At 42.9% G+C, this 20,304-nt stretch overlaps 1 protein-coding gene across 12 annotated transcripts in view; it reads left to right on the plus strand.

The window, feature by feature from the left end:
- Positions 1 to 20,304, plus strand: part of TIAM1 (TIAM Rac1 associated GEF 1) — a 457,120-nt gene that overhangs the window by 373,811 nt on the left and 63,005 nt on the right. For all 12 annotated transcript variants that reach the window (XM_032174685.1, XM_032174689.1, XM_032174683.1 and 9 more), the window contains 3 exons: positions 5,365 to 5,446; positions 13,594 to 13,680; positions 17,967 to 18,191. In XM_032174685.1, coding sequence (XP_032030576.1) covers positions 5,365 to 5,446; positions 13,594 to 13,680; positions 17,967 to 18,191 — 394 coding nt within the window. The remainder of the gene's footprint in view (positions 1 to 5,364; positions 5,447 to 13,593; positions 13,681 to 17,966; positions 18,192 to 20,304) is intronic.

Genomic DNA, 20,304 nt, shown 5'->3' on the forward strand with positions numbered 1-20,304 from the left:
GGAAGCTTCAAGTGTTACAAGCCATTTCCCTATAAATGACTCATTCATGTATGACTCTCCCAAAATATTGTATTCTATGCCATTGTTTTGTCAAACAGTCTTTAGTACTAAGACCAATAGTTATTAGCAAAAGTATGTACCATATTTTAAAGATCTTTTTGGAGGGTCTAGTATGTTTATTTTGGGGGTCAGGGGATTCTCTTGCTTATGAATGACCAGGAATAGTTAGCCGTTGATTTATCCGCTTTGCTGGTTGTGTTTCTAATAGAAGTAATACCTGTTTAGCCACTTTTTCACGATGACTTGTTTGTTGGGTCTGGTCCATGGAATGATCATATACATGATTGTAGTCTATGGAAGCTCTTTTCAAAAACCCACACTAAATGTGTTTTTTTATAAAGTGACAGGTAGAAATAAAGTTTGCAGAAACGCTGATCAATTTATTTATTCACTCATCCAGCAAATATTTTTTTAATTATTTTTTATTTTTTTGAAATAGAGTCTCATTCTGTTGCCCAGGCTGGAGTGCAGTGGGACAGTCTCGGCTCACTGCAACCTCTGCCTCCTGGGTTCAAGCAATTCTGCTGCCTTAGCCTCCCAAGTAGCTGGGACTACAGTTGCCCCACCACCACACCCAGCTATCATCTAGCAAATTTTTTTTAGCATTTGCATGCCTGGCTCTATTCTAGCTGCTCTAGGCACTGGGGATGCACCAAAACAATTCTGCCCCGGTGGAATCCGTATTCAAGTTTGCAGAAACAAGGAAAAATACATGTGAATGTGTAATATGTCAGGGAATGTTCAAAGCCTGGAGAGACAAGAAGTTGGGGCAAGTAGAGAGAGGGAGATGGCACATCTGCAGTGGGTCTTGTTGCTATTTTATTTTATTTTATTTATTTTTCGTGTTTCTTTTTTTTAATGTGATGTTTGAACAGGGTGAGTGAGTGAAGTGAGGGAGTGGAATCATAGAGGTATTTTGCAGACAAGTGTTCTAGGCTGACCAGGCACGGTGGCTCATGCCTGTAATCCCAGCACTTTGGGAGGCTGAGGCAGGCGGATCCCCTGAGGTCAGGAGTTCGAGACCAGCTTGGCCAACATGCTGAAACTCCGTCTCTGCTAACAGTACAAAAATTAGCCAGGCATGGTGGCACACGCCTATAGTTCCAGCTATTCAGGAAGCTGAGGCAGGAGAATTGCTTGAACCCGGGAGGCGGAGGTTACAGGGAGCCAAGATCGTGCCACTGCACACCAGCCTGGGTGGCAAAGCCAGATTCTGTCTCAAAAAAAAAAAAAAAAAAAAAGTTCTAGGCTGAGAGAACAAAGCTGGCTACGGCCCAGGCAGGGGGAGGGTGGCGATGGTGGAGGTGGCTTACCTGGTGTTTGAGGATTGGTGGAGAGGGCACGAAAGGGGGATGCAGGAGATGGTGGGGAGAGGGAAAAAGGATAGGCCATGTAGAGCCTGAGTGCCGTGGGAAACCCCAGAGAGAAAGGGCATTGTTGGCTTTGAAAGGCTCACTGTGGCAGATGAGTGGCCCATAGGGCATGAGAGGATGAGCAACCAGGGCCCATAGGAGGCTGTACAGAGTCATCGTCAGGCAAGAGCGTGACGGTGGCTCAGACCAAGCCACCCAAAGGAGACAGAGGAAGAAACGATCCTGATTTTGTGAGAACTCAAGAGTCCTAGGTAAGCAATTTGTTTCTTAAAATCTGGTGATCTTCTCATCCGGTTTTTGAAAACAGGGAAAGTTGCAACATTATCGATTTAATAAAAGAAAGGGAAGATGTGAGCTATTTCATCATTAAGTGCATTTATGTATAAAACTACTGAATTTCCAGATTTCTAGTTCCAGATATTGTGGTTGCATTGAAAATATATTTTAAAGTACAAACCCTTCTTGAAATTTTATATAGTTTTAGTTTTGTTCACTAAACCTGGCTTTAGTCCAACCAGCCTAAGGATGTTGTGGCCAGCGGGCCTGTCTATATGATGCTGAGTTATTGTCTGAGACCAGCAAAAGACACAATGATATTCACACTAATTTCAAAGAAAACTAGGAAGTAGTATTATGAAAATATAGGAAAGATTATGCACAAAGCTCTATTCCCACTAGAGCCTGTGGAAATGATTAAAACAAACAGTTATATACTGCCACCTGGAGGAAGGGTTTGGCTCTTAAAGTTTTAAAAAATAAAACTAAGGCTCCTAATAAGTTGAAGTGTACGTGGTTGATAACGTTTCCTTGAGCATTCTGTGGTGTTAGATTATATATTGTAAACCTTATTGAATTTAGTATTTAGAGTTTTGGTGGCTATTTTCTGAATGAAAAAGTGGTATAACTGATTTCTTCTCATTTGTACATTTATTTGTATGAAACATTTCTAAAGTATAACACTAAAACCACATTTAGTCATGCCCTTGACACGTTGCATTTGGTGGAAGTTGCATTAAATTGAGGTGTTTAAAAGGATCCAAGCTGTCCTGTCCACGTTCCTATCCCCCACATTCCTTGGCATTCTATTATAGCAAACGCTTTCTCAGGCTCCTGAGTCACAAGTATTATGCTGACCTCTCAAATGCCCCAAGCAAATAAAGAGAAGAAACTGGCCACTCTTTTCTACCTGCCTGAATAAAATTGTTTCTGGACGAATGGCTGTGTGGTCAGGGATGCGGGCAAGTTTAGATCATCATCAAGACTTCTCTTTAGTGCTAACAGCCATATTTTTTGTTATTGACCTTGGCTCAAAATTGGTTTTCAAGATAGAGTAATAATTTTAAAAATCTATATGAGCATTTGACACATCTATTCGTTTGTGAGTTTTTATTATAAATTTTGGATTTGAACCTTTGACTGACCTAAGAGGGTAGGTTCCCTTTGCTTTCATACCCTGTGTTCCAGTGAAGGCTGATCTGGGAGGCATCGTAGTGTAGTGGAAAGAACGCGGCTCTAGAGCCAGTGAGACCTGGGTTCATGATCCCAGCTGTGCATGAACTGGTCTGAATTTAGGAAAGTACTTTCTCTTTAGGCTCTTGCCTTTATTTGTAAAATGGACATCACGCTTGTCTCATGGAGTTAGTGCGAGAGGCGTGACACATGGTCAGAACTCCGTATGTTATTGTCTTGATAGATCTTGACATATGAAAATGAAATATCCGGCCGGGCGCAGTGGCTCACGCCTGTAATCCCAGCACTTTGGGAGGCCGAGGCGGGCGGATCAGGAGGTCAGGAGATCGAGACCACGGTGAAACCCCGTCTGTACTAAAAATACAAAAAAAAAGCCGGGCATGGTGGCGGGCGCCTGTAGTCCCAGCTACTCAGGAGGCTGAGGCAGAACGGTGTGAACCCGGGAGGCGGAGCTTGCAGTGAGCCAAGATCACACCACTGCACTCCAGCCTGGGTGACAGAGCGAGACTCCGTCTCAAAAAAAAAAAAAAAACAAACGAAAAAGAAAATGAAATTTCAATTAATTTAAACAACGTTTATGATGTGTGAACTCTGCATGATTCTTATCTTGACTTTGTACAAAGCTCTTTTTCCAGCGTTTTTTGTTTAAAAAAATTTTCTAATAATTTTAACTCTTATTTTAGATTCAAGGGGCACATGTGCAGGTTTGTTACCTGAGTATATCGCATGATGCTGAGGTTTAGGGTACTGTTGATCCTGTCACCTAGGTAGTAAGCCTAGTGCCCAGCAGTTAGTCTCACAACCCTTGTCCTCCTCCTGCCTTCCCCCTCTAGTAGTCCCCAGTATCTATTGTTGCCATTTTTATGTCCATGAGTACTCATTGTTTAGCGCCTAGTTGTAAGTGAGAAGGTATTTGGTTTTCTGTTCCTGTGTTAATTCAAGTAGGATAATGGCTTCCAGCTGCATCCGTGTTGCTGCAAAGGACATGATTTTGTTCTTTTTCATGGCTACATAGTATTCTGTGGTATACACATGTACCACATTTTCTTTATCCAGTCCACCCTGGATGGGCATATAGATTGATTCCACATCTTTGCTATTGTGAATAGTGCTGCAATGAACATACAAGTACACGTGTCTTTTTGGTAGAATGATTTATTTTCTTTTGGATATATACCAAGTAATGGGATTGCTGAGTCAAGTGGTAGTTCTAAGTTCTTTGAGAAATCTCCAAACTGCTTTCCACAGTGGCTGAACTAATTTACATTCCCAACAACAGTGTGTAAGCGTTTCCTTCTCTGCCGGGCATGGTGGCTCACGCCTGTAATTCCTGCACTTTGGGAGGCTGAGGCGGACGGATCATTTGAGGTCGGAGTTCGAGACTAGCCTGGCCAACATGGCGAAACCCCGACTCCACTAAAAATACAAAAAAAAAAAAAAAAAAAAAAAAAAAAGCCAGATGTGGTAGCAAACGCCTGTAATCCCAGCTACTCAGGAGGCTGAGGCAGGAGAATTGCTTGAACCCGGGAGATGGAGGTTGCAGTGAGCCGAGATTGTGCCACTGCACTCCAGCCTGGGCAACAGAGCAACAATCTGTAAAAAAAAAAGAAAGGTTCCTTCTCTCTGCAGCCTCACCAGATTTTTTTTTTGATTTTTAATAATACCATCCTGATGGTGTGAGTGGTATCTAGATTATTCATTTTTTGTTGATTTAAGTTCCTTATAGATTCTGGATATTACACCTTTGTCAGATGCACAGTTTGCAAATATTTTCTCCCATACTGTAGGTTGTCTGTTTATTGACAGTTTCCTTTTCTGTGCAGAAGCTCTTTAGTTTAATTAGGTCCCCCTTTTCCATTTTCATTTTTGTTGCAATTGCTTTTGAGGACTTAGTCATAAGTTATTTCCTTTCTTGGGCTTTTAGAGGGCTGATTAATTTGTGTACTTCAGTTTTCTAGCTAATTTCAATACAGTTCAGTGGCTAAAAAAAGAATATCCTCCTTTACGTAATTTGTTTTCTGTTTCAATGCTATCATTCGTCTCTTATTTGTACTATGGTGAACTTTTTGAATGGAAGCATAGAGATTTATCTTATTTCCATGAATTCCATACCAAGATCTTTATAACCTCTAACTGATTTTAATAAACTTTTTTCTCCCCGCAACTAGAGATCTCCATTACTTTAGCATTATTTTTCAGGTCTGTGGTAGACACTGGGTAGGAATAGACAGAGAGAGTGATGTGGAGGAATTACTTAGAAACCACACTGTGCCACGTTTGAGGATGACAGCTGGAAGTTTTTACTTTTAACTTTTTACTTTTAATGACTTCCGTTTAATGATAAGATTGTAAAGTGCAAATTCACGTATCAATTGTGAAAAAATAGATTTATGAAATGATGACCATTTTTAAAAGTTAGTTATAATGAAATTCTAATTAGATTCCCCTTTGTAACTTTCAGCTGTACAAAGAAATTGAAATCTGTCCAAAAGTCACTCAGAGCATCCACATTGAGAAGTCAGATACAGCTGCTGATACTTACGGTAAGTTTATTTTTCTTTGTGTTTTAAGGTAAAGAATTTCTTATGTAAGCGTGCATTTATTTACAGTTCAACAAAATGCCTTTAAGTCCTATCTAAAACAGATAGTATATCTGGTTCCTGTTCTGTGGAGGGCAGCCACACTAGGGAAAAAAAGGGATATTTACTCTGGGTACGATGTAGACTTTGGTGTTAAATTTCATAACTTTAATTATTGGGGTTCTACTGTCCTAAAAAGGAAGTGGGTAGATTATTTTATATGTCAAAAGATAAAATTACAACAAGTTTAGTTACAAATCTGATTGGCTTTTATTTGTGATTCATGCATGGGACAGCCTCCATTCTACAAAATAGAATGAGAGCTCCCTCTGGGCAATGGCAGAACAGTGATTTTTGTAAGGTGGCGACAAGAAAACAGAACAGTGGAAGAAGAAAACTGATTGTTTAACATTAGCTTACTTCAGGTTACTTTTTTGTAAGGGTTAAAGCAGAGGGGACCTACTTATTTTGTTGACTCAGGTAGGCTGGAATCTCATGTTTTCAGGAAAAACTGGTCTGTTTGGGGATCTACCTGCTTCCTGAAAGTTTTAGTTTGATTATGTGGCATCCAGCATGAGTGATTCCATTTTTATTTGATCTAGCCTTTTGGGCATAATGCAGGAACTCACTTCACAACAATGGCCTCCCATAATTTTTGTTTAACATATACTATGGTGTACCTTAGTAATGTAGGAATTATTCTTTTACACCCCTCTCCCAAAAACATAGACATTATCCTCCCTTCCCATACAAATAATGTTAAAGGAGCTATTTTGGTGGTGTGTTGGGGAGTCCCCAAGACCATCCCTAGGTTTGCTGATTCACTAGGAAGACCCACAGAGCTCAGCATCTGGTCATACTCACAACTATGATTTTTTTTATAGCAAATTGTACTGAAGTGGCTTCGTTGTCTTGGGTAAATACCCACGGTTCATTGTCTCATGCCAAGGGAATCGAGGATGTGGACACACAAGAAGTGGGTTTAGGAGTAGAGGTTTAATAGGCAAAAAAGAGAAAAGGACAATAGCTCTGTCTCCTGCAGAGAGAGACGGGTGCCCGAGTGGGTCTTCCGGCCAGCGGCGGAATGCACTGGATTTTGTAGCCAGGCTTGAGGAGGTGGTGTCTGATTTACATAAGGCCCACAGATTGTTTGGACCAGGTGTGATGTCTACACAGCACGCATGGAAGCTGGCTGCCCTATCCTAATCTTTATTATACAAATGGAGTCTTTGCCTGGCCAGGGCCATGTTCACTGCTCCTTACTGTACATGTGGCTGGCAAAGAGAAGAGAGGATGGAGCCACCATTTTGAACATGCTTAGTCCCAGCTAGCTTTTTCCTATTGGCACAACTGCCGGCATTCACCGGTGTAAGCTTCCAGCTTGCTTGTCTATGTGTGCAGCTTGATTTTACAGGCTGCTTTTTGTTACAAAAAAAAAATTATTTGGGGGCTGCTTTTCATTAAAAGGAAAATGTTACTGAGGACTTTCTTCTCCTCACACTCTGCCTAAATCATTTCATTTTAACTCCTATATCAATACAAAGCAAAATCAGCAAAGGGAAAAGGCGCATGGAGCGAAGTCTAGGGGAAACCAGGTGTGAGCTTCAGTGAGCCGTGTTTCAGTGGAGTCACGTAGAATGAGGATAACTCCTCCAGCACCAAGTTGTGATGACACCTGAGAAATGCTCCCTCCTAGGGAAGGTGGTTAGAGACTCAGTGCCCAGGGCTTTTCTGGGGAGGCTGGTTCCCTAGGCACCCTCTGCCTAGCATGCACCAAAATTCCAGACTCCCAGGAGGAAAGTAGGCGTTCGCCATAAATCCCATTGTTTGTACCACAGTTTAGGCACTGTGAGCCACTCAGGGTGTTGGGAACCCTCCCAAAATCCAAGTTCTCAGGATGCCAGCCAAGGTTCAAATCTGTAAGCAGGCCTTTCGAAGAATAGCAGTCATGCCTGCTGTGTTAACGCTTTCCTATGCGGTTGTCTACATTCTGGCAGAGTTAAATATATATTCCTTTCCATATGTTTAAGACCAGTCTGCTTTACTTAGCATTACACTGTATGGCTTGAATAGTAACAGAGTTGGTGCTGAGTAAATTAAGTGAGGAAAATCCATACTGTGCTATATCAGTCAGGAGCAGTGAGGTTAGCTGAGGTAACAGCCAGCCACCAAAGCCCCGTGCCTCGAAACAGTGACATTGATTTCTCACATTCACCACGCGTCCCTTATGGGTTGGCTGGGACTCCATACGTTGTCCTCATTCCACACCCAGGCCTGGAGCAGCTGCCACCTGGGACAGTGCTTGTCACTCAGCAGAGGGGGAAGGGGAGGTGGGAAAGCAGGTGTTGTCCCACTCCCAATTCATTGGCCAAAGCAAGTCACACAGCCATACCTACCTACGAGAGAGCACAGAAGTGTGATTCTACTGTTTGGTAGAAGGAGAACAAAGTTCTGGGTGGAAAGACGTAAAGACTACCGCATGTGCCCACTTAAGATTTCTGTCTGAATCAAGTTATTAAGCTTTCTTTCTTTCTTTTTTTTTTAAGACACAGTTTCCCTCCGTCGCCCAGGCTGGAGTGCAGTGGTGCGATCTCAGCTCACTCCAACCTCTGCCTCCCAGGTTCAAGTGATTCTCCTGCTTCCCGAGTAGCTGGGATTACAGGCATGTGCCACCATGCCTGGCTAATTTTTGTACTTTTAGAAGAGACGGGTTTCACCGTGTTGGCCAGGGTGGTCTTGAACTCCTGATCTCAACTGATCCACCCACCTCAGCCACCCAAAGTGCTGGGATTACAGGCGTGAGCCACTGCACCCGGCCCAGGTTATTAAGCTTTTTAGCATTTGAAAATCTTTAAACTCTTTTCTGAGCAGTGGGATATTATATTCCTTCTGCACCTTCCCCTGTAGGCCACCAGTCTTCATCTCAGAATACTCAATAGAGGATTTGGGCCTAATGAAGAGAACCCAATTTTGAACCCTGGCCACTTGCATTATAACTTTATGCTGTTTATTTCTTGACCTTAAAACTAAAGACATAATAAAGCCAGAAGAATGTTTCTCATGGCAAAGAATAAATGTTTATGAGCAGCTTATTATGCAGCAAAAAGCCAACCTCAGTAATTAGAGCTGTAATTGGTAGCAGTGAAGTGCCTGGATCCTCCAAAATTAGATGCTTCATAATGATTATTCTTTTTCTCTTCAGGTTACTTAATTTTTGTTGAGTAAGGATAAACTAGCAAAGATCAAGTTCAGGAGGCTGAATTTCGAAGCTCTTGGACTCTACTTCTAAGATTGAGTGATTCAGGGACTCAGAAATTGGAACTGGGCATAAAACTGCTAACGTTTGTATACGTTTTAATACTTTTTATTAAAGTCACTGAATTACTCACAGAACCCATTTACTTTTACCCCCTGAGGAGGGTATGACAGGGCACCAGGCATCAGTCTTGAGAGTATTACAAACAGTGCTTCTCAACCCATCCAATGTAAAGAAGCAGGTATTTTGTTTTGTTTTAATTTCCCCTCTTTTGTGACCACCACTGCTTTTGTGAAATATAAAATCCCATGCTTGGAGGTTGTAGCAATGTCAAAGCTCCAAGAGGTTCTCAATGCTTAGTCTCGATTTCTGTCCTTACATTACTGACATTAGCAAACAGTTGGCACCTGTTCCTGGACTTCACTTTGAGAAGCCCTGCCACAGGCTGGACGCAGAGGCTGACACCTGTAATCCCAGCATTTTGGGAGGCCGAGGTGGGCGGATCACGAGGTCAAGAGATCGAGACCATCTTGGCCAACAGATTGAGACCATCTTGGCCAACATGGTGAAACCCCATCTGTACTAAAGATAAAAAAATTAGCTGCGCGTGGTGACATGCACCTGTAGTCCGAGGTACTCGGGAGGCAGGAGAATCACTTGAACCCGGGAGGCAGAGGTTGCAGTGAGCTGAGATTGCGCCTCTGCACTCCAGCCTGGTGACAGAGTGACACTCTGTCTCAAAGAAAAAAAAGAAAAGAAAAGCCTGCCACTCATGGCTAATAAGCTCAGTTAAATAATTTCTTCTCCGTGCTCGGGTTGGTTTTGGCATGTGATGTTCCAACAGCATATTGATTGAAGAGGTGAAAGATCCCCACCCCCACTCCCCGTCCTCAGAGATCTGATTGCCTCTGGATTAAAAGCTACCACAGAGTCTGCCTCTGGATTAAAAGCTACCACAGAGTCAAAATTCAGCCCATCTGTATCTAATATTAACACCTAGCTAAGTGGCTTCCGGTTAGATACTGAGTTCCGTACAAGTAAAAGCTACTGGCACAAACACAGAAACACCTCACAATACAGATCAAATGCTGCTTTCTATTTTAGAACACTTTAGGGAGGAGAATATAATTTAATAATCCAACTGACTGAACACACTTAAAGCAGGAACATTTACTTAATTTCTCTCTCTTGCCCCTGTCTCCATCTCAACCCTCAGCTCACTCCCACACCTTCCTGTTGAAATTAGTTCACATATCCAGTTACATGATACTTACACTAAGCATGAGGCCCTAGGCTGCCTTGAAGTAGAAGGATGCGTCATTTCAGCAACTTAGTATTCCTTTTCTCTGGGTACTTCTAGCACTATTATATTTTTTAGTCATGTGTTCTCCTCATGTTGTAGGTGCCTATGCTTGTTATCTGAATTTTCATTGTATCCTGGACTCTAGTTTTGAGTAATTCTCTACTGCATCATGTTATGATTTTTCTAGGGTGAGGAATCTTTTGGTGGTTCATCTCATGAGTTTGTTCTTAGTTTCTTTTTTCTTTTTTGAGACAAGGTTTTACTCTGTCGCCCAGGCTGGAATGCAGTGGTGGGATCATGACTCCCTGCAGCCGCAACCTCCTAGGCTCAAGCCATCCTTCCCACCTCAGCCTCCCAAGTAGCTGGGACTACAAGGCACGTGCCACCATGCCCAGCTAATTAAAAAAAAAAAAATTTGTAGAGACAGGGTCTCACTATGTTGCCAGGGCTGGTCTCAAACTCCTGGGCTCGTGCTTTCCTCCTACCTCAGCCTCCCAAGAGTGCTGGGATTATAGGCATGAGCCACCATGCCCAACCTTAGTTTCATCACTTAGTTTTAAGTACTTCCTTCATTCTCCTGATCATTATTCCAGTTGCCACTCATGATCCCTTCCTGTGTTTAAAGCTAACAGCCTTCCAGTTGGTGGATACATCGATTTATATTGAATAATTTCCCTCTGCCCCCTGTTGGCAATCATTTTGGACGATATTAGAGTTGTCTGCTGAGAGTTAGAACATTGCTGTCCTATTTAAAAGATACAGATCTGACTTTGCTGATTAACTGTTAAAATCATTATGTTCTTCATTCAGCTCCACATAATCCAGCTGTAGGATATTTCATAATTTTCTTTATATTTGTTCATATAGGAGATAGTTATAAGGTTTTCCCCCAGTGTGCAAAGTGTTGGCATCTTTAAATGGAAGCCGCTCACGTTTGTTGCAAGGCAAGGTGTGGGGAGGGATGCCTTCCTGGAACAGTGAAAGGGGCTCCTGTTTGACCCCTAAACCAGTGTCCAATATGAATTCCAGTACAGAGCTAATGTGCTATTCACTTTTGTAAATTTTTGGCTTTCATTTGGGTGATCTTCAAAAAAGGAACGTAAGCCCATTATCCTTTTTCTTCCATCCTCTTTCCTATCATGGAGATTTCCCCACTAATTAGAGATGTCTGATCTGTTTCTCAGACCTCTTCCTTTTGCCCAGTTGTCTGGTACAAATTACATAATCAATTGCAGTCCTCAGACTGGAAGTCTCCTCTATTTAACCTTTTGATTATACAAAAAGAGGACCAAGAAAAGAGGGAATGGCTGGGTGTGGTGGCTCACACCTGTAATCCCAGCACTTCGGGAAGCCGAGGCAGGTGGATTACTTGAAGTCAGGAGTTTGAGACCAGTCTGGCCAGCATGATGGAACCCCATCTCTACCAAAGTTAGAAAAATTAGCTGAGTGTGGTGGTGTGTGCCTGTAATCCCAGCTACTAGGGAGGCTGAGGTAGGAGAATCGCTTTAACCTGGGAGGCAGAGTACGTTGTAGTGAGCTGAGATCACACCACTGCACTCTAGCCTAGACAACAGAATTAGGGAGCCTAGACAACAAAAAGAGGGAATGGAGCAAATCAATACCTGAGGTGTCTCCATGTCTCCATCTACTTGGCTTCAGGTGACTTGCAGCAGGCCGTCACCATGTTGCCTCTCCTGCCATCTTCCAGTTAAGCAAAGATGTTTCCTGGTACCCCACAGGGGTGCTAATTTTTTAATAGAAAAAAAACTGGGGCCAGGCTCAGTAGTGCACGCCTATAATCCCAACACTGTGAGAGGCTGAGGTGGGAGGATCGCATGAGGCCAGGAGTTTGAGACAAGCCTGGGCAACATAGTAAGACCCTATCTCTACAAAAAAATTAAAAAATCAGTCAAGCATGGTAGCACTCATATGTAGTCCCAGATGAGGTAGGGAATTGTCTGAACCCAGGAGTTTGAAGCTACAATGAGCTATGATCACACCACTGCATTCCAGCCTGGGGGACAGAGCAAGACCCTGTCTCTTTAATAACAAACAAACAAACAAAAATTGGTCTCAGAATGTAATAGAATGATGGCATTTCAGAAAGGAAATTCCAATATTTAGATGAATCCTATTCATTCTTTCCCATGACATAGCCCTTGATTCTATCTTTCCTAACAGACTTTTTAAAAAAAATTTCCACTAAAATGCAGATAAATACACCTGTGTTAAGGCTAATGTAACTTAAATGGTTCTTGTGTAAAAATATTTTGATTTCAGCAGGGCTTCTTGACACTTAATCTGAAAGTTAGAAGTTGCTGAAAGAAGAGAATTTAAAATAAGACAATGAAATGAAGACTTTGGAAAGTCCTCAGGGGTGGCCCTCTGCCGTTCCCTGTCTGAGGGTGTTACAGTACTTGAGAGGGCGATGGCAATTAGCTCTTTTGCCTATGTGAGGTTATCCATTTCCTGGTCCTGTAAACTAAACAAAAAACCATGCGTTCATCATGACATGGCCTAAAAAGGCTCAGTGACTCCTGGGACCCAATCTTATAAAATTCTGTTTTGCTGTTTGCCTGTTTGTTTTTTTTCAACCACTGCTCTCCCCTCAGCATTACGATGGGTATCAATATTATGGGATGATTTTTCTCCCAGAGCTGAAATTCTTGCAGATACATACAATGACATGTGTTCCCATTGTCCTTTTTAGAAATATCTGCAAAGGTATTTCTTTCCTTTAGCAAAGTAGGTATTCACTGTGGACATTCAAAGTAATTGATTAGGAAAGAGTTTTACATGAGGCGGTCTGGAAACAAGAGTGACCAGGACTTGTAACCATAGAGTTTTGAGTACCTGGGATCCTCAAGCCACCTAGAATACCTCGGCCTCACTCTGCTTTCCTCTCTGAAGGATGTAGCAGAGCCCAGAGTTAATTAGCAAGTTGGCTTTGAGCTCTGGGAGCCCAGAGAAGTATAAGATAATCTTATGATCAGATACTGCTAGAGTGTGAAATCAGGTAGTTTCTGTAATGTGTAACTCACGTTACAGATGCGTAATGTGAGTTGCATCTTGCTCCTGTTTGCAGAATTGTATTAAATTAAACCAGTGTCCATATAGTCATACATATGGATGAACACACAGCCTCCAACAGTACAGTTGTTAACATATTCTAGGACATAGATTTGATGAAAAATGTCTGGGGACTCTGAGGTAAGCTAATCTTTCTGTTTTCTGCTTTGGAGGAGAGTATGGAAAAGAAAAAATGATGGCGTTTACCAGGAAGCAAGGTTAAACAAAATGATTTGCTTTCCTTTGAGTTGATGGGTAGGTAATATGAAGATAGATGTACCTAGTAATCCTTATTTTTACAAGTAGTGACTTCCAGAGTGATCTAAAAATACACTTCTCTGCTTTGTAAAACAAGAAAAAACAATCAGTTCAAACTATAATGACAAACATGAAACATACCTAGTTCACAGCAGGCACTTCCTGTTGTTTGCTAAACATTCAGAAGGTGTGAGCCCTGCCATTCTGTCTTTTTGTGTTTCACAGGGTTTTCACTTTCTTCTGTGGAAGAAGATGGTATTCGAAGGCTGTACGTGAACAGTGTGAAGGAAACCGGTTTAGCTTCCAAGAAAGGTAAGTCAATGAAGGAGGGCTGGTCTGTCTGTCTTAAATGCCCTTTGGGGCTTCTCTAGTTTTTGAATGAGAAAGATAGGCCCAAAGAATTCATTTGTGAAAAGCATTTGAACATTTTCTCATTGAAAACCCTTGCAGGGAATATGCATTTTATTCCATTAACTTAAGTGTACCAGAAAGGTCATATTCTTTAACTATTTTTTTCTTTTTTTAATTTTTAGAGACAAGGTCTTGCTCTGTCACCCAGGCTGGAGTCCAGTGGCACAATCATAGGTCACTGCAGCCTCGAAATCCTGGGCTCAAGCCATCCTCTCCCCTCAGCTTCCCGAGTCGCTAGGGGAGTACAGGTGCATGCCAGCACACCTGACTAATTTATTTACTTATTTATTTTTCAGAGTCAGGGGTCTTGCTGCGTTGCCCCGGCTGTTCTTGAGCTCCTGGCCTCAAGCGATCCTCCTGTCTCAGCCTCTCAAGTCACTCATTTTGGGATTTTAAATCTGATCGAGCCCATTACCACGGGGCTGGTGGGAAATTCCATTCTAATCATGTGGCCGTCCTTCTCCATCTTCTAGGATAGTGTGGGGATCCTGGGGGCGGGGGTTCTTCCTGGAGCAGAGCATGGGGGAAGACCCCTCTGTACTTTGGTCCACACTGGTCAAAGCTGACTTTGGCTATTGCCTGAGCCTGCAGAGCTCTTCAAATCAGTTGTTCTGTTGCTTCCGTTCATAGAAGAATCTGCGAAAGTTGAGAACCTAGGGATTTGAGATCCAGCCTCCGTCCCCTTCCTTAGAGAGCGCTTCTGTGCTACATCCTGCCTGTTTCATTTTAGCCCTTAAATGGCCCATAGTGCATCTGGGCTACTTGGGGAACCCCAACTCTCCATCCTTTTTCTACCCCTGGAAAGTCTTTGCAACCTAGATGATTTGCTCACAGTGCTAATTTCTTAGAGCTACTATAATAAACTATTACACACTGGGTGGCTTAAAATAACAGATATTTATCCTCTCACCGTTTAGGAGGCCAGAAGTCTGAAATTACGGTATTGGCAAGATTGATTCCTCTGGAGCCTCTGAGGGAAGAATGGCTTCATGCCTCCTTCTGGTTTCTGGTGTGAAAGCAGCACTTGGCATTCTGTGGCTTATGGCTGTATCACTCCAGTCTCTGCCTGAAGTCACATGGCTTCTGCCCTGTGTGTCTCTCTGTGTCATTAACATGGCCTTCTTATAAGAACACCAGTCATTGGATTTAGGACCTACTCTAAATCATTATGAGTGCATTGTAACTTTCATGTGTAATATTATATAATTATGTGTAATTATATATTATAATGATGATATTGTAATTATAATTATATAATGATATATAAATTTATAATATAGTATGATATATAATATATAATGATATATAATGACATATAATATATAAATATATATTAATACGTTATATAATCATTAATATAATTATATATAATTACACATCATAATTATATATATAATTATGTTATATAATTATATATAATTACAATGATTATATTATTATAATTTCATCTGTGATATATATCTATCCCTATTTCCAAAGAAGGTTGCATTCTGACATTCTAGGTGGACATGAATTTGCAGGGGGACACTATTCGACCCACTATACTCGCTGTAAATAAACGGGCCGGGTAGGTAGGGCTGGAAATCCAACTTTGTTTCTTTCTTCTTGCTATGGGATTTGTAGTTTCATGCAAGAAGTGGCAAAATAATACGTGTTGAACATCAGAGATCAACACATCCAGGTCAACTGTCCTTAGATGTACTTACCTCGCATCTGTTGTGTTAACTACTGCTAAATGGAGCAGAGAAGGGAAATTGAGTGCTGATCTTCGCCACTGTCTTTTTTGTCCTGGTTCAGCTGAGTTCTGGGTAGTTCGTGGCTTGCAAAGCTACCTGTGCAGGTTATATTGACCTGTCCTGTAAACACTGGAAAAGCACAACCGCAGACCTGGCTATGCATGGAAAGGCAAAGGTGTGACGAGTGGGAAATAAAGTCAGGATAATTTATCTGCTGCTGACTGTCACAGAGGAGCATTTTCCTTCTTTTTCCTTCTATACTTTCTAGGCCACAGGCAGCCTGGGGCCAGAGTTTGACCCAGTCGCTGAGCTGTATCTCCGCTAAGAGCACAGATGACAGGATTTCTTCCCCTTCAAGCCCAAAGACTGATTTTTATCTCTTTCAGCACAATGAGTGTGCCGGTTTGCGTGGCACGGGGGTGGGGAATCTGCCGCCCTGGTTTCAGTCACATCCTGTTTTAGTTCTTTGAATCTGAGAGCCCTGGTGTTAAATGAAGATGAACGGTCGTCTGTACCAACCCCCTTGCTCTGTTCTCAACAGATGCAAGAGTGATGTCCATTCTGTCCTCCTGGTCCACAAACACGATCCCAACACCTGGCGTGTCTAGTAAGATATTGGGGTATTTTATGTTAAATTTAGCTGTGAATTGGCTGGGCACGGTGGCTCACACCTGTAATCCCAGCACTTTGGGAGGCCAAGGCGGGCGGATCACCTGAGGTGAGGAGTTCCAGACCAGCCTGGCTAACATGGTGAAACCCTGTCTCTACTAAAAATACAAAAATTAGCTGGGCATGGTGGTGTGCACCTATAATCCTGGCTACATGGGAGGCTGAGGCAGGAGAATCACTCGAACTGGGGAGGCGGAGGTTGCAGTGAACTGAGATCGCGCCATTGAACTCCAGCCTGGGTAATAAGAACAAAACTCCGTCTCAAAAACAAAACAAAACAAAAATTAGCCAGGCATGGTGGCATATGCCTGTAGTCCCACCTTCTCAGAAGGATGAGGCACAAGAACCCGGGAGACAGAGGTTGCAGTGAGCCAAGATCGTGCCACTGCACTGCAGCCTGGGCAACAGAGTGAGACTTCATCTCAGAAAAATAACTACATAAATAAATAAATAAAAATTTAAAAAATTTTGGATCACCTGAGGTCAGCAGACCAGCCTGGCCAACATGGTGAAACCCCGTCCCTAATGAAAATACAAAAAATAGCCGGGCGTGGTGGTGAGTGCCTGTAATCCCAGCTACTCTGGAGGCTGAGGCAGGAGAATCGCTTGAACCTGGGAAGCAGAGGTTGCAGTGAGCCAAGATTGCACCACTGCACTTCAGCCTGGGCAACAGAGTGAGACTCCGTCTCAAAAAAAAAAAAAAAACAAAAAAAAAAACAAAACTGATTTCAGATATTTTAGAAACCTGAATAAGGATGTCCAGGGCGTGTGACTCTGTGAAGCTGGGAAGTGAGAACTTCTTTGTAGGGTCATTTTCTGCAGAATCTGAGTGGGATGCCCGAGGGCTGGGAGGCTTCTCTTTCCTGCAATTTATCATGTGTCTTTGCCTGCCCTTCACTCACTCCCTTTTTCAAGTTGGTTTTTCCATATTGGTGTATAAAATTAGAAATTGGGCTCCTTTTCTCTTCCTAGCTGAAATGATTATTTTATTTTCTTTCATGTTCTTCCCAACCTCTCCCTTTCTCAGGCTGCTGGAATGTTCTTCCAGTGCCAGTTTGAACTGCACCTCGGTGTCTCAACTTCCTGTTCTTCTAGGTTGGGCTTGTTCATGGTCATTCCCTTGGGTCCCAAACTTTGGCAATTCCCCTAGCAGATCCTTTGGGGATCTACCAAAAGAGATTCATCCCAAGGTTCTGATGTAGTTTGCAAACAAAACAAAAGAGGACAAAAATGCTTGCACTGGGTTCTTGAAACTGTCATCTCTAAGTGTATTTGGAATGAGACGTTCTTACTTCTGTCCTCATAGCCAGAGTGAACGCCCTGCATTTTGGTTCCTTGGAAATAATCAATAGATATTAGCTGGCTGTGACTTAAGTGTGCACTGAGGCATGAACATGTACAAAACACAGTGATGGCAGCCATCAGAGAGCACTGCCATTCCCCGCTCGCCCCGCCCCAAAAGTGTAGGAAGATAGCCGGAATTCATTAGCATTTGTGAGAAATTGACAGATGCTTGGAACACATAGATTAATGAAGGAGTGGGTTTGTTTGCTTGATGTATGAAGGACCCGGCTTGGCATGTTGTAACCTGCAAATCTAGGACCTTCAGAACCTGAGGCCCATGTCCTCTCCTGAGGATCACTGCTGAGCACCGCAGCCTGTCTGCAGCAGCACCTGGGGCTGTGAGACCCACAGCAGGTGTGCCCTTTATAGCAGACCTCCTAAGCTGTTGTGTTCTGATTATGTGTGTGAAATTAAAAATTTTCCATCTTGCGTTGGCAGGCCTGAAAGCGGGAGATGAGATTCTTGAGATCAATAATCGTGCTGCTGACGCCCTGAACTCTTCTATGCTCAAAGATTTCCTCTCACAGCCCTCGCTGGGCCTCCTGGTGAGGACCTACCCCGAGCTGGAGGAAGGAGTGGAGCTGCTGGAAAGCCCGCCCCACCGAGTGGACGGCCCTGCGGACCTTGGCGAGAGCCCCCTCGCCTTTCTCACCAGCAACCCAGGTATGGCTGTTCAGGGTGCTGGGGGTGAGTCTGAACTCCGTTGTGCCACGACCCAGGGAGTTTATCATGCAGCTTGTGTGTTTCAGTGAATGCCTCTGTCTCGCAGGTGGTATAAAATGTGTGCGCAAGATGGGCTGATGACTGGCCCTGCATTTCCTGTTGAAATTTCAAAGGCGCAGGGAACTTTATATTCTCATAGAACTGTTTTGCTACAAATCCACCTGTCACCCATGGGCAGCTTTATAATGCTTCTGCTGTTTCTCATTTTGGAGAAATGTGACGATTTAGAAGACTTTGCTGTGGATAGAGATACAGAGGCACAGAAGTGTTGGGAATTGGGCCACGTGTGGTGGCTTGCACCTGTAATCCCAGCACTTGGGAGGTGGAAGCAGGAGGATAACTTGAGGTCAGGAGTTTGAGACCAGCCTGGGCAACATAACGAGACTCTATCTCTCCAAAAAATAAAAAAATGAGTTGGGCATAGTGGAGAGCACCTGTAGTTCCAGCTACTCGGGAGGCTGAGTCAGGAGGATCGCTTGAGCCCAGGAGTTTGAGGCTGCAGTAAGCTGTGATTGCACCGCTGCATTCCAGCCTGGGAGACAAAGGCCTGTCTCTTAAAAAAAAAAAAAAAAAAAAAAAAGACGAACAAGTGCTGGGAATCACATAAGATGCTGAAACTAAGTCCTACCTCTGTTCCTGCCTTCTCTGTCGTCATCTTCCAAACCACTCAGCCCTGCTTTCCTACTATCTGAGAGAAGGATGTGAGTTGAGATGCTGAGAGGCCCAGAGTGGAAATGTGTGCAGAGCTCTTGTTTGCTCTGTTTGTCTTTTGGACTTTTTCAACCTGAAGGCTGAACCCAAGCCCGTCGGTGACCCCCCTGCCTTGCCCTTGCTTCCTCTCCCCCTCCTTCTGGCAACCTGTGCTCATTCTACTAGAAGCAGCGTGAGTGCCACCTGCCTTTCGAAGTCTTCCTGGGACCCCACAGAGTTAGCTGTCTCCTCTGGGCCCCCACGACCCTGCACATTTGACTTCCATATGGGCCCTCATTAGATCATGCAATTCTTATTTGCTTGTGTCTCTCTTTTTGCCTGAATGTGTTTTCTGAGACTGGGTTTATATTCCTCATTTTTGTCTTCCCGGCTCTTTACATGTGGTTCGCTACATGGGTGGCCCCTTCTTGTTCAGCAAGAGAGTGAGTGAATGATGGAACAGATGAACAGCGTAGATTGCTATCGTTTATTTCTCCATGACCGGGTTCTAGGGTTTGGGTTGATTTAGTAAGTTGGGGTTTTGTCATTATTTTGTCTTTTCAAAGCTTGGGATAAAAATGGAGCGTTCCGTTCAAAATCTGAAATGGAAGGCCCTTGGGTGCTTGGATATTCTTGCCCTGCTATTGTTGTTTTTCAAATCATTTTCTGAAGCTTGGCTTGCTGAGGAAGTTGGAGCCCTCATTCTTTTGTTCATTGGCTCCTTGGAAGATTTTGACAAGTTGAAGCTTCAGAAAATTGATTGCTCTCAGTTACAGTTGACTTCCTTGACTCATTATGTTATTGTGGTCCCCACATCCCAATCAAATTTTTGAAAAGTGGCTCCAGTGAGTTGTGTACCCTTAATGAAGGAGAATGAAGACCATAAAGGCTGTTATTTCATGTGACCACAAGATGGCAGACTCGATCCATAAAACGGTTCACAGATACCGTTGTTCCTGGAATATGACTTTGAATGAGACATATTATGTTAGATTAGATTATTTAAAGGATTTTATAAGCTTGCACATATGTGCTATAAGCAACAGTGTGTACTCAACTTTCTTTGGATTTTTTCTTCTGTCTGAGGCCTTCTTCTGGGTTACAGATACAAAAAAAAAAAAAGAAAAGAGGTTGGTAAACTATAATCCATAGACTAAAAGCAGCCCACCGCCTGTTTTTGTAAATAAAGTTTTATTGGAACACAGTCATGCCATTCATTTACACCTTGTCTCTGGCTGCTTTCCTTCTGCAATGACAGAGTTGAGTAGTTGTGACAAGGACTTAGGGTCTGCAAAGCCAAAAGTATTTACTCTATGGCCCTTTACATATAAAATTCGCTGTGCCCGATGTAAAGTATGACTGA

This window comes from Hylobates moloch, unplaced genomic scaffold (genome assembly GCF_009828535.3).
Source record: "Hylobates moloch isolate HMO894 unplaced genomic scaffold, HMol_V3 SCAFFOLD_14, whole genome shotgun sequence".
Taxonomy (NCBI): Eukaryota; Metazoa; Chordata; class Mammalia; order Primates; family Hylobatidae; genus Hylobates; species Hylobates moloch.